Source organism: Pan paniscus, chromosome 3 (assembly GCF_029289425.2).
Source record: "Pan paniscus chromosome 3, NHGRI_mPanPan1-v2.0_pri, whole genome shotgun sequence".
In the NCBI taxonomy this organism is placed as follows: Eukaryota; Metazoa; Chordata; class Mammalia; order Primates; family Hominidae; genus Pan; species Pan paniscus.
Genome location: NC_073252.2, coordinates 175,056,023 through 175,069,106, shown reverse-complemented (window position 1 = coordinate 175,069,106; position 13,084 = coordinate 175,056,023). Strand labels below are relative to the sequence as shown.

The following is a 13,084-nucleotide window of genomic DNA, read 5'->3' as shown; positions in this document are numbered from 1 at the left end:
ATTGGAGCTCTCTTAAAAACACAGTACTTCCTATATGATTAAATGTGACACCCGGCAAACTCCATCTAGCCTTCTACGCATCTTTAAATATAGAGAGATAAGATGTATCCTACAGGCTTATCTTACCGTAAGGCTTTTGGTCCAAAGTACATAAAGAGCTCCTTCCCCAAAGTTTCCACGCCACTGTAAACATATCCATTAAACAGGCTCAAGACATTCTGGCTGGAATCATTATTATTCAGCGCAGCAGCCTAGTGGAAAATACATGTACACACATAAGCACACACACACACAAACTCTAAGCAAAATCATTATTTAATTCTTAAATGTGTTTATATTACTTCATGCCCAGGTGCATTCCAATGAGAAGAATAATCTCCAACAAGTCATGTAATGTAATCGGCTGTTTACATACATTTTGTCAAATCACTATGCAGTCATTTAAAGAGAGAGAGGCCAAAAAAATTAAGTGAAAAAAAGTAATTGGTAGACAATCAAAATAAAGTTTCTTCCAGGACCATATAGCTCTGCGCATATAAAAAGAAAGCATAGGAATACAACACGAATGTTCTAAAACTAAAAACTGGAATATAGGTTCTTCCATTTCCAGAAGTATATAGCCAAGTTCCCTGAAAGAGTGGTCAGATAAAAACAGCTACAAATGACAGATGATAAAATATGAAAACAAAATATTTTTAACTTCACCGATGAACTTTTAAGCTAGTATGAAATAATAAAAGGTCAGAAACTAAAAGCGGGAGAGAACCCTGAGAGGTAGTAGGGAGAGCTGTGAAGCCAGCATCTATCCTAAGAGCATTGATTGAAACTAAGGAATGAGAGCTTCAATTTTCACATGAAACTAAGGAATGAGAGCTTCAATTTTCACATCTTGTGAGGGTGCAGGAGATCAGAGATAAAAACCTGCGGGCCCCTGAGTAGGGGAATCTAATTTGAGACCTGTCCTATTCCAAGCACAATGTTAAGAATAAAGAAAAAATAAACTCATATTCCCTTTCCCCCATCAGCCTTGCAAAACCAAGCAATATATTGTTAGAATGACAACATATAGGCAGAATCCTGTAAGATATTCGAGGAAATTATAAACATGAATTAAACAGAAAACAAAAATATAAAATGTAGGTTCTTCTGTGGGAGAAGAAAAGAAAGGGCGTTTGGTTTAGATTTTAGTAATGCCCTTTTTCTTAAACTGAGCATTATGTATACTGGTGTTTCTTATGTCTTTTTTTATTATTTATATATGTTTTATAAAGCTTATTTAATTTAAACTCAAAATGTAATAAAAATGTAAAACTTAAGACATGCATAATTATTATATAAGATAAAATAGGGTACACAGAATTACATCTACGCATTAACTCAGTCTAAGGTAATATCCTCGTTTACCTCTAACTTCTTTTGTGTTTTTCTCAAATGGGCCTAAGGATCCTCAGAAGATTCTGAATGAAACCTTGGTGGGCAGTGGGAGTGGGGAAATGTCAAGATATAATTATAAAACAGCTTTAGATACAGAGTCTAGAAACAAGTCACAATTTTTCCTCAATTTAGAGTGAAATGATATTGTTCAGTGATTCTCAAACTTTTGGTTTTACAGACATTTGTCATTCTAAATGCTTAAGATGACATGTCCACTCTATTCTTTATTTCACTAAATTGGTCTTTGTTAAGATACAATCACAGTACTTAGCTCAAAGAGAGATAACAGGGAGATAAAGAAAAAAAAAGAGACAGACACTATTCTTCCACTAAACCCATTCAAGGTTGAAATAGCTACAGTCAATGCCAGAATTTTCCAACTGCCTGAAGTTCAGGCGACTGGCTTTATCTATCCCTCCCTTGTTTAAGAACTGGAGAATCAATCACTGGCTTAGAATGACAGATAAATTAAATGCACAGGAGTAATTAAAAATGACAGCAGGCCCGGCGCGGTGGCTCACGCCTGTAATCTCAGCACTTTGGGAGGCCGAGGCGGGAGGATCATGAGGTCAGGAGATCGAGACCACCGTGAAACCCTGTCTCTACTAAAAATACAAAAAAAATTAGCCGGGCATGGTGGCGGGCGCCTGTAGCCCCAGCTACTCGGGAGGCTGAGTCAGGAGAATGGCGTGAACCCGGGAGGTGGAGCTTGCAGTGAGCCGAGATCACGCCACTGCACTCCAGCCTGGGAGACAGAGCGAGACTCCGTCTCAAAAAAACAAACAAAAAAAGACAGCAGTCACTTCCTGTTCTGCACAAATCACAAAAAAAGAACCTGTTGGAGACTGTAGGTATATGCCACCATGTCCTCAAAGCTCAGTCTTTGGTTGCCCTTTCTGGGATGAACTCTAGTACCTATCAATAATTATCAAGCACTGGGAAGGCAGGCTTGAGTACTCAGTGAGGAAAAAACACATTTGCCTTCTTTTTATATAAGTCAATCTTTTAGAGCCCTGAATTGAGAAACACCAAGAATCTTGATGCTTTTCTCCCTAACAAGAGACTTTAAGTCACTTATATACACTTCAGGCCAAGTATAGATTACAATAGTGGGTTTTAAGGTAGGTTTCCATGACAACCAATCAGTATGTAAAAAGTTCTTATAAACTTGCCAGGACACTTTTAAGATGATGATATACAAAGCAGATATAGATCTTTGTCTCAATATAGATTAGGTTGTACATTTTCAGGATCTCAGATTTAAGTTCTTACTAACATTTTAAACCCACATTTATAAGTCAACGGTCAGAGCCTTGTTTCCCCACCACTCCAATGTCAACAATCTCTTATCTTTTTCCAATATTCTTTACTAGCAACTTGTTTTAGCCATACCCTGTGAAATTTTCTAGCTTTTCTTAGAGCTCCCAGCAGAGGCCAGGTGAATGTTATCCCATTTTACACACACACACACACACACACACACACACCCTTCTCTATGTAGTAGCGTTCCCTGCTTCTTCGGTAGGAAAGAATTTGCTACTACTGCCACTCCTGTGCTTTAATCTCCTTTACCCCTTTAAGTTTTATAAGTTACATCTGATGCAAAGGCATAAGAATGACACATTAGACTTTGGGGACTTGCGGGGAGGGACAGAGGGGCGTGAGGGATAAAAGACTGCACATTGGGTATAGTGTGCATTGCCCAGGTGATAGGGGCACCAAAATCTCGGAAATCACCACTAAAGAACTTATCCTTGTAACCAAACACCACTTGTTCCCCCAAAAGCCTACTGTAATTAAAAATAAGAAATTAAAAAAAGTTAAAGCTGAAACTCAACATCTATCTAATGTCCGATTGGCCAATTATGAAATCCTATGTCAGCTACCATATCACTGCTTCTCAGTGCACCTGACTGGCTCTCTTCCCTTCTTCCAAGATGGGAAACCATCTGACTGGCCTGCACTCACTACTTGTCTTCTCCCTACCTGGACCTTCTTTCTTCTGCTTAGTTCTGACTTTACCAGGTTTTATAATGGCTACTAGCAAAGAGACAGAGAAGTAACCTTGAAATAGACAGTGCTGTCACAACACCTAATAAGACAGTACACGAGTCCCAAATGTCTCATGTGAAGTCTGCTCACATCACCAAGTTAACAGCTTTGACAAGAACTTACACCATTTAGTTAAAAACTCCAAAAGCCAACACCTATAACAGTTCATGTTATTCACCTGGCTTTGTCTACAACAAAAGTGGCACATGGCATCTGGAAAGATGATCCTCCTCCCCATTAAAAATGGCTGTTTACCTGGATAAACTCATTTTAGAAAAGTTTACTGACCTTCCACTATGTGTCAGGCCTTGTTCTAGATGCTTGGGATGCATCCATAAATAAAACAACTAAAACCAGCTGCCCTCATGGAGTTTATGTTCTAGTAAGGAAAAAGAGTAGAAAAAGAGTAGGCAATAAACACAATAACACAGTATGTTAGAACATTCGGAAAAGAGATGGAGATGAAAAGGAGAGATCAAGATTGGGGGAGGGTGCAATGGGTTGCAATTTTAAAGGAGCAGTCATAATTTCATCAAGGAATTGAAATTTGGGCAAGTTTTAAATAAGTGAGTCATGATCCAGGCAAAAGGAATGACAGAGCAAAGGCCCTTGTATGCCACGGCCCAGAGAACAAGAGGAAGAGTAGTAGATAGATTTTCTGATTTTACTCTATCAGTTCTGAAAACTCTGCCAATTTCCTGGGGAAGTTTTCTACTCCATGAAGACAACTGCCCCATTATCAAAACCCCCAAATCTAATTCAGCAGTACTGCCCCATTGAGTTTTGTTGTAATTGGCAAACCAAAATACTTACAGAAATAATGTGTAAAATTTTTTGTATCATTTAACCTCAAACCACCATATGACATACATTTCAGGTGAGATCAATTGAAAAAACAAACAGGAAAAAACTGACAAAAGTAAGGGTTCTTAATGGAAACCTCAACTTCTTTTTACCCCAATATTAAAATGCTTAGGACTCCTAATAATATTTATTAGGAAGAGACTCAAAACTAGCCATCCTGATTTCTACCAGAGATTTTCCCCCAGGGAATTCCTATGTGGTAAATGAGCCTATAAGATCCTGCCTCAAGATTCTATAGAACCTGCACTGTGGGGAATATGGTTCCATGTACAGTTTATGAAAAGAACGGCTGAAACGTCCCTCATAACCAATGCTGAGGGATAGGTTTTTTTGAAAGAAGTTTTTATTATTTCCAGGATTTATGCCTCAAGGCATCAAAGGTTATCCTGGAGCAGACATCTATATCTGCAAATCTACTGTCATCTATCAGAGATTTTAGCAAGTTCTAACCATGGTGGCCAGGCACGGTGGCTCATGCCTGTAATTCCAGCACTTTGGGAGGCCGAGGCAGGAGGATCACCTGAGGTCAGGAGTTTGAGACCAGACTGACCAACATGACGAAAACTCTACTAAAAACACAAAAATTAACCAGGTCTAGTGGTGCATGCCTGTAATCCCAGCTATTTGGGGGGCTGAGGCAGGAGAATCGCTTGAACCCAGGAGGTGGAGGCTGCAGTGAGCTGATCTCTCAACAGCACTGCAGCCTGGGTGACAGAGCAAGACTCCATCTCAAAAAAAAAAAAAAAAAAAAAAAAAGTTCTAACCGTGGAAAATGATGTGGCCATTTAGCAAAACAAAGTTTTGGTGGCTAGTTCTTCAAACCTTATGTTTACTGCGCCACTTATTAACAAGAAAAAAGGTCATACGTTCCCTTGTAAATAAACTCTGTTGTGAAAGGAAAAGGAGTCAAAAATACAAAGCCCCCAATATACTTAAAATGCATGAGACCATTATATATCTTCACATGGCTGTCAATGGAAATTGAAATATGTTGTCCTAGCTGACAGAGCTTCAAAGAGAACCTCCAACTAAAGTCTTAAAGGTGTAATACACGTCTTATTTGCTCTACTGGTGTTTCACCCTATTCTCTGCAATTAAAAACAATATACAATATGATCTTTAAAAAATGAAAACTCTGAAATTACCAATGTTGAAAAAAGATGTTTATCGCCTGATGAATGTTAATATTGTAACATACATGTTGACAGAAGAGCAAGTGAAGGAATTCACGGTAGATATTAACTTATAGAAAAACATTAACCTAAAAATATCAAATGACTTCAGTGCAGCAGAAACTCTTCTAGGTACAGATGCTATATGACCTTGGCTTGAATACGTTTAAGAATTCCTTTTTTAATACCCGATGGTATTTGGGTATTAAAATGCAATGTTAGTAAAACCTCTTCCTTGCTCACATATATAGTCTGTAATTCTCTCTGGGCCGAGGGTTTCCCCACCTGGACAGTAGGATAATCTTGAGGCTTTCTACCTGCCAAATTTCGCATAGTATTTTCTAAACCACTGTCATAGTACTTACTATACTGAATTATTACTTGTCTGTGACTTGCATTTCTCCCCTGTCTATAAGCTCGCTGGGGACACTAACAAGTTTAGCTAATATCCTTGATGGCTTTACACAATGCCTGAGGTTCAGTGAACATTTGTGGGATTAAACAGATGCCTCCTCCTTTAGCTCTGAAAACCAAGTGTGGCTTTAAAATAACATTCACTTCTTCCCCTCCCACCATCCCCATCCTGCTTGACTTTTCCCAAGATATCTTGGCAAAATCTTCTACTCTACCATCTACTTAATCTCCTTTTAAAATTCATTAACATCCCAATATCTTATTTTCTAATTACCTGCAATGGAGTGAGATTTAAACATAGCAGGACCAAATTCTCATGACTACTAAAAGCTATAACGGAAGTAAAATACTCCACTTACCAGAATTTCCCATAAAATTAAATGAACCATATGGGAAGGTTTAGGGAGGAGTTCCTCTGTGTTTAGCAACCAGTCCTAGAATGCCTGGTTTTTATTTGACAAGTTTACTTAGCATTTAATTGTTGCTCTAAAAAGATCTAATCCAATACAGTAGTTCTCCCCTATCCAAGGTTTCACTTTCTGTAGTTTCAGTTACTCATGGTACAGTACCATAAGATATTTTGAGAGAGAGAGATACCACATTAACTTTTATTACAGTATGTCATCACTGTTCTATTATTCATTATTGCTATTAATCTCCTACTGTACCTAATTTATAAATTAAACTAACATAGGTTGTATGTATAGGAAAAAAGATAGCATATATAGGGTTCCATACTATGCATGGTTTCTGGCATTCGCTGGGTGTCTTTAAATGCACCTTCTGTGGACAGGTGGTAGTACGGTGCTTAATTTTGGTTTTGAAATGACACATCAAGATTTTTTTATTCAGTTGTCTATCATGCAGATGGTTTACCCAAGTCAGCGGATTCCTGGTACTCTATCATTTCTAAAATAATCAGCTCTGGATAATATACTTGGGATAAAATAAAATTTTCAACTTACGATTGGCCATTGCAAGCACCTGGATATATCTTTCACTGTTCTTTTAAAACTCCATCTTAAGGTAAAATTCTGGTATACTGGTAATGGTTTGTTCTACTTGTTTTAAGAGCTATTGTGTACAAACTGGGCAAGGTTTTTGCAATAAACCTAAGATTTATAAGATATTCACTTGTCCTACCATAGAATCTAGGGTTATCACTGCTCTCTACAAGCTTTTGCTGCCCAAATTCAAAAACTAATTTCCATAAGCCTGTTATCTTTGCTATAACTATACGCAATTGTCCAATATACACTTGACTTTCTCATGTTGACCCTTATAATCCATTACTGTATTATTTGAACATTTCATCCTTTTTAGTTTTTTCTGAAATAAAGACGAAAATCTCCTTTGACACAAGTTTAAGTATGATTGAGAAGGGTTCACCTTCCCATTTTCAAGTGGCTTAATAATATGAAATCTTCAAAACAACATGTATTTTCAGAGACAGCACATGATTTATTGTGCTGATTACCATTTATCCTGCCTATCCATGGATGGACAAGGAAGATAAACTTTTTAGAGCAGAATAAGACTTTTCCATAGATAAATGTTTCAACCCTAGTGCAGTTAAGTATTTTCCCTATAGAGAAGAAAATACCATATTTACTTTCATACTCTCTCCTCTTTTCCTCACACACTTTTCCCCCCAATACAACAACACATTTTTTTTTTTTTTTTGAAACGGAGTCTCGCTCTGTTGCCCAGGCTCGAGTGGAGTGGCGCGATCTCGGCTCACTGCAAGCTCCACCTCCTGGGTTCACGCCATTCTCCTGCCTCAGCCTCCCGAGTAGCTGGGACTACAGGCGTCCACCACCACGCCCAGCTAATTTTTTGTATTTTTAGTAGATACGGGGTTTCACTGTGTTAGCCAGAATGGTCTCAATCTCCTGACCTCGTGATCTGCCCGCCTCAGCCTCCCAAAGTGCTGGAATTACAGGTGTGAGCCACCGTGCCCGGCCTACAACAACACTTTTTAATCAGAGATCTCTTAAATACCAATCGAAGTCATCAAAGAATATAATTTTAAAGTGATTTCTAAACAACAAAATAGAGGTCCTCAGGCCCATTCATCAAAAACATATTCCACAATTTTCTAAGTGCAGGACCTTCAAGCACTTACTCAGACTAAAGACTTTGTACCTTATCTGAAGGCACCAAATGATTACAAACCCTTCATAAAAATAGGGTGTTCCTCAGATAAATGGGTCTGGTGAGAAAGCTCTGATCCAGAAGAAAAAGGAACAATTCCCAGGATGTTTATTTTGCTAGGTACTAAGCTAAGAATTTTACATGCTGCTTAATTTAATCCTGACCAAATAAGCTAAGATGCGACAATAAGCATCTCCAGACGAGGAAGTAACAAAAAAATGGGAATTCAAAATCAAGATGATCAGATGCTCTCTTCTCTGCAGCATGCCGAATATGTTCATCTTGGATAAAAAGCTACAATGGCCATGGAAAATCACCTCCCCTTTTTCCTCCTTTGTAAGAATGTTTCTGTTCTTTGTTATCCCTTGTTTCATGATTCCATAGGATTCTGGATACCAATAATGATGATCTTGAGTCATTACGGAGAAATCATTATTAGTATCCATTTAAGAAGGTAAGGAAGTATATAATGCATGTTCTCTAAATTATTTAGAAATCCCCTTCAGATGCTTAAAGAAATGAGCCTCATTTTGCTGGAAAATGAATCTCTGTAGATTAGCTCATTTCTTTAAATAATGGCAATAAAATGAGCCATGATTTTTTTTCCCCACTTTGAAGAAGGAAAATTTACTACCTGGTTTATATTCTGGTAGTAGGAATTTCCATATAACATGCACAACAAAATATACACATTCTCATAATGAAAGAGTCCAAATGGAATTTATTTCTAAATCTTTAATCATTTTGCACTATTCAAAACCTTGTTCTTCTCCATCCATTCAACTTTTATTAAATGTCTCCTCAGTTCCTGACACTGTGAAGCATATATAACGATAAATAGCTGGCATATTAAATACATGTATCAAATTTTAAGGAGTGATGGAAATAATCAGACCATGTTTCAAATAAAATGAATGCTTATAAACTGTTTCATATCCTGTTTTGTGAGATTGAAAACACATGCAGATTAAATATGATTTCACTAAAATATTGTATCCACCCAACAATTAAAATCAAAGGATTGACTCTTCAAAGCTCATTAACCAGATATGTTCATTTATATTCCAATATTGTTTCTTACCATAAGTTTCCACAATCTCCAGCAGAGTTTTATGCAATTTGCTTACACTGTTGCACAATTTTATGCTGACAAGACAGTGGATCATGACTCAGAAAAATAATATAGTACATCCATGACTAGCAGATGCTGGGATCTTCTATGGCTAGGTTTTCTCAAAATGAGGATCAGTTGTCACAGGCAGACATGCATTCAAGTGTGTTCTCTATAAACTTTATACTGTAACAAAGAGGAATGCTATATGACACAGTAACAGTCCATTATGGCAATAACTACTGAAGTAGTGTTTTTTAGTTTGTTTTTTGGTATGATTATCTGAGGTTTAAATATTTTATTTTGAATGCCCATTAAATATTTCTTTAGCTCTCATTAGTAACTTTTTCCATGTTTACTGCACTGTAAAGAATGCAGTATGCAGTTATTAAATTATTTTTAAATGCTGCCTTGTGAAAACTAATCATTTCAAGCCAGTAGCAGAAACATTTAAATAGCTTTAACTCTTTGGCATAAATGCCTAGGAGACATGGGATCATCTGTTACAGTAATGATCTTGCCAGAGGTTTGTGACAACCTACCATGTTTTAATGAAATTTACTATGGATCCCTCTAAAATGCAAAAGACTCTTCATGTGTACAAAAGGTTATAATTATGTTTTTTTTTCAGATCAAAGTCCCAGAAAATGAAGCCATAGTAAATTATTTAGAAGTTTACCAACAGCCTCAAAGAATGTATTCCTTCCACATTGATTTTAAAATCCAGTGTCCATAGAACCAGATTCCTGATACTAACCACAAAGACCTATTCCAATTTTTAATGCCTCTTTCTATCAAGGTATCAAAAATAATACCTTTAAATGCCAGGCTTTTTATGTGTGGGGTATAACTTATTGAATATTGCTGCCAAGTGATGTTAATAATTGCCTAACCATTACTGAAGCATTTGTATTATATTATCAGGCTGCACTCTTTTGTGCAATCCAAACATGGCCATAGAAGCTGTTAGAAGAGAATTATCAGAATAGATATAAGAGAATTGACTCAACCGAACAAAACTAAAAATGGTGGTAGACACAGCCAAAAATCCAAGATTGCACTTTTCTATTTAATAAATAACCACTACTACATACTGCGCATTATGGTGTTCTTACCGTTGTATGCTAAAAAAGCAATAAAGATCCTACTGAATCTTTTATGGCTGAGAGGAGCTATGGCATGGTTAAGAGGGTAGGCTTTGGAGTTTTAAAGAAAAATCAAACCCTGGTTTAGCCCCTTACTAGACATGTGATCTTGGGCAAACTTACTTAAAGTCACTCTGAGCCTCATCTGCCTCATCTGTAGAATCAGGTTAATCCTTTAGCATAGGGTTATCCTTTTTCATGACTGAATGAAATGTAAAAGCATCTCATGCCATACCATCAGAGATAATCACAACAAAATTTAAAAGGAAATGTTTAAGTTATTTTTCCTAAATACCAATGAGGTGATATTTATTTAAAACATTAGGTTGGACTCTCACAGCAGAAAGCATATCCTACTCAACTTTGTATCCGCAGGAGCTAGCATAAAACCTAACACAAAATACGTTGTGGTTGAATGATGTAAATGACGATATCCCTAAGTATATTCATGTCATATCCATTGCTTAGCCCTCCCATCATAGTGATTCTCTTGTCTTCATCTCCACCACCAGCACTTGACCCCAAATTTGTCACCTGGATTTCTGCAGTCGACTCCTAAATGAGAGGGCAGTGTCTACTCTGGCTTTCTTTCAGTCTTTTTCCTTTTCCAATCCCTGAGCTGCATAGCTTCTACTCACCCTGCACACCTCAGCTTTTTTTTTTTTTTTGAGACAGAGTTTCGCTCTTATTGCCCAGGCTGGAGTGCAATAACGCAACCTCAGCTCACTGCAACCTCCACCTCCTGGATTCAAGCGATTCTCCTGCCTTAGCCTCCTGAGTAGCTGGGATTACAGGCATGCACCACCATGCCTGACTAATTTTTTATTTTTGTAGGGATGGAATTTCTCCATATTGGTCAGGCTGGTGTTGAACTCCCAACCTCAGGCGATCTGCCCACCTCAGCATCCCAAAGTGCTGGGATTACAGGCATGAGCAACTGCACCCGGCCCACAACTCAGCTTTGCTACTTCCCTGGGAAGTCTTCCCAGGTCTTCCTACAAGTCCTTAAAGAATCGTGTATCTCTCCTTCACAGAACTTACTAATTCATATTTCTTTAGGTGATTATTTAATGAATGTCTTTGTGTCTTCCCAACTGAAGTATAGGCTCCAAAAGAGGAAGTATTTGTTTTTGCTCCCCAGGTGTCTTGAGTATTCAAAATTTTATTGAATGAGTAATTTTCATAAATATTAATATTCTTAAGAAACCATCTAAAATCCATCTCTGTGGTACCCTGAAACGATTTTAGAAACACTATAACAATAATAAAAAAAAATAGGTACAGAGTACTTACTGGCATATCAAGTCAAAATAAACAAAAGGGCAATTGGAAGGAGATGTAAAACTTATTTTTTCCCAAGTTTGAAAATATATTTTTTTAGACTTAGAACCTCATTTCTTTCAAGTTGTAAGTATGCTAATTTCATAGCAGGTAACTTTTTCTTCCAGGACCAAAGGCTATAAAGAAGCTTTGCAGAAGAAATTGAAATACAGTGCAATATTGCATGTAGGCATGAAATAACAATCATCCACACATCTAAAGGGCTTTTAAAACATGATGCCTTAATCAGAATATTTTTAGTACAAGTTCTGGCCAAATGAATACCACATCGTCTGCAATGAATGCCTGAGTGGCAAGAAGCTGTGCTAGTTTACTTTAAAAAGAAATAAATTCACTTAAGGGAACCAGAACTGGGTTTCATTGCTCCTTAATTAGATGGCAATATGAAGTTGAGTGAGAAGTTAGTGCTAAATTTTCTACGTGTAGTTTTAGAATTATATACTAGTTGTGATATACTTACAAATTGCAGATTAGGCAAGCAAGAAAGTAGAATTTTATGCTAAAAGCTTAAAATGGGACGAAGAAAACATATCAGAGGTAGCAGAGATTTGATAATATCAATAGTAAAAAATGCAGCTGCAGACATGGGAAACCATGTGGGTATCATAAAGAAGTTAACTAAGGTGACTCGGATAAAACACCTTCACTGGATTCCCCTAGGCCATCTTGCTCAGGCAGCGTGAGCCCAGAACGCTAGCCCTCCTCTCCTGCGCAGGCGCGCTAGGACCGACTTCTCCCTACAGTAAAGTGACGATAAACTCTGTGAAAGGTGGGACCCCAGGAAACCTGGGCCAGAGCAAAGAGATGACACTTTAAATCCTGGAACCCTGATGGGGTCTTTATTCCATTTCCCCCCTGTTGACTGCATGGCCTGTTACAGGAGTAGCTCACCTGCGGGGAGACCACAGCCGTGGAGGCTGCGAGCCGCAAGGCGCGGCCCTGCAGACTCCGCAGAGCGCTTCCCCGCACGCCGGTCACCGCCTGGCCCGGGAGCACCCGCGCGCGAATCTTCTCTCCATTCAGAGTACAGCCTGGTCCTTCCACCATCTCTGTGGCCGGCACTGTGGCCCACCGATTGCAGGGCCTGGTGAGAATACCGCTGTGCAACTCAACGCTGCGCGGGCACTGACGGCACGCAGAGGAAATTCAAATCTCGCGCGCGTCTGGCCCCGCCCAGGCCCCGCCCAAACAGCACCCTAGCTGTTGAGGTCGCTCCCTACGGCGCATGCGCTGTGGTTCACTCCCGCCCTAGGTCTTGCTGTGGGTTTATTAAGAAAACGCAAACGCGCGTGGGGCGGGGGGCGTGGAGGACAACTAACTAGGCTGAACTGTAAAAGCAGAAGAAATTGGGACTTGGAAAGCTCTGAATGTATTTTCTTTGCGTTAAAGTTTTGCCT

General features: G+C 38.5%; 1 protein-coding gene across 4 annotated transcripts in view; it reads right to left on the bottom strand.

Annotated features, from left to right (window-relative positions):
• The window catches only part of NEIL3 (nei like DNA glycosylase 3), a 52,909-nt gene extending 40,040 nt beyond the window's left edge, over nucleotides 1-12,869 (bottom strand). For 2 of the 4 annotated variants that reach the window (XM_008977087.4, XM_008977088.4), the window contains exons 1-2: nucleotides 12,579-12,852; nucleotides 127-251 (exon numbers count right to left, since the gene is read on the bottom strand). In XM_008977087.4, coding sequence (XP_008975335.4) covers nucleotides 127-251; nucleotides 12,579-12,734 — 281 coding nt within the window. In that variant the 5' untranslated portion in view covers nucleotides 12,735-12,852. Of the gene's footprint in view, nucleotides 1-126; nucleotides 252-12,578 lie in introns of all 4 variants that reach the window. The other 2 variants (XM_003823507.5, XM_034959453.3) reach the window with 2 other exon arrangements.
• Nucleotides 12,870-13,084: the final 215 nt, after the last annotated feature.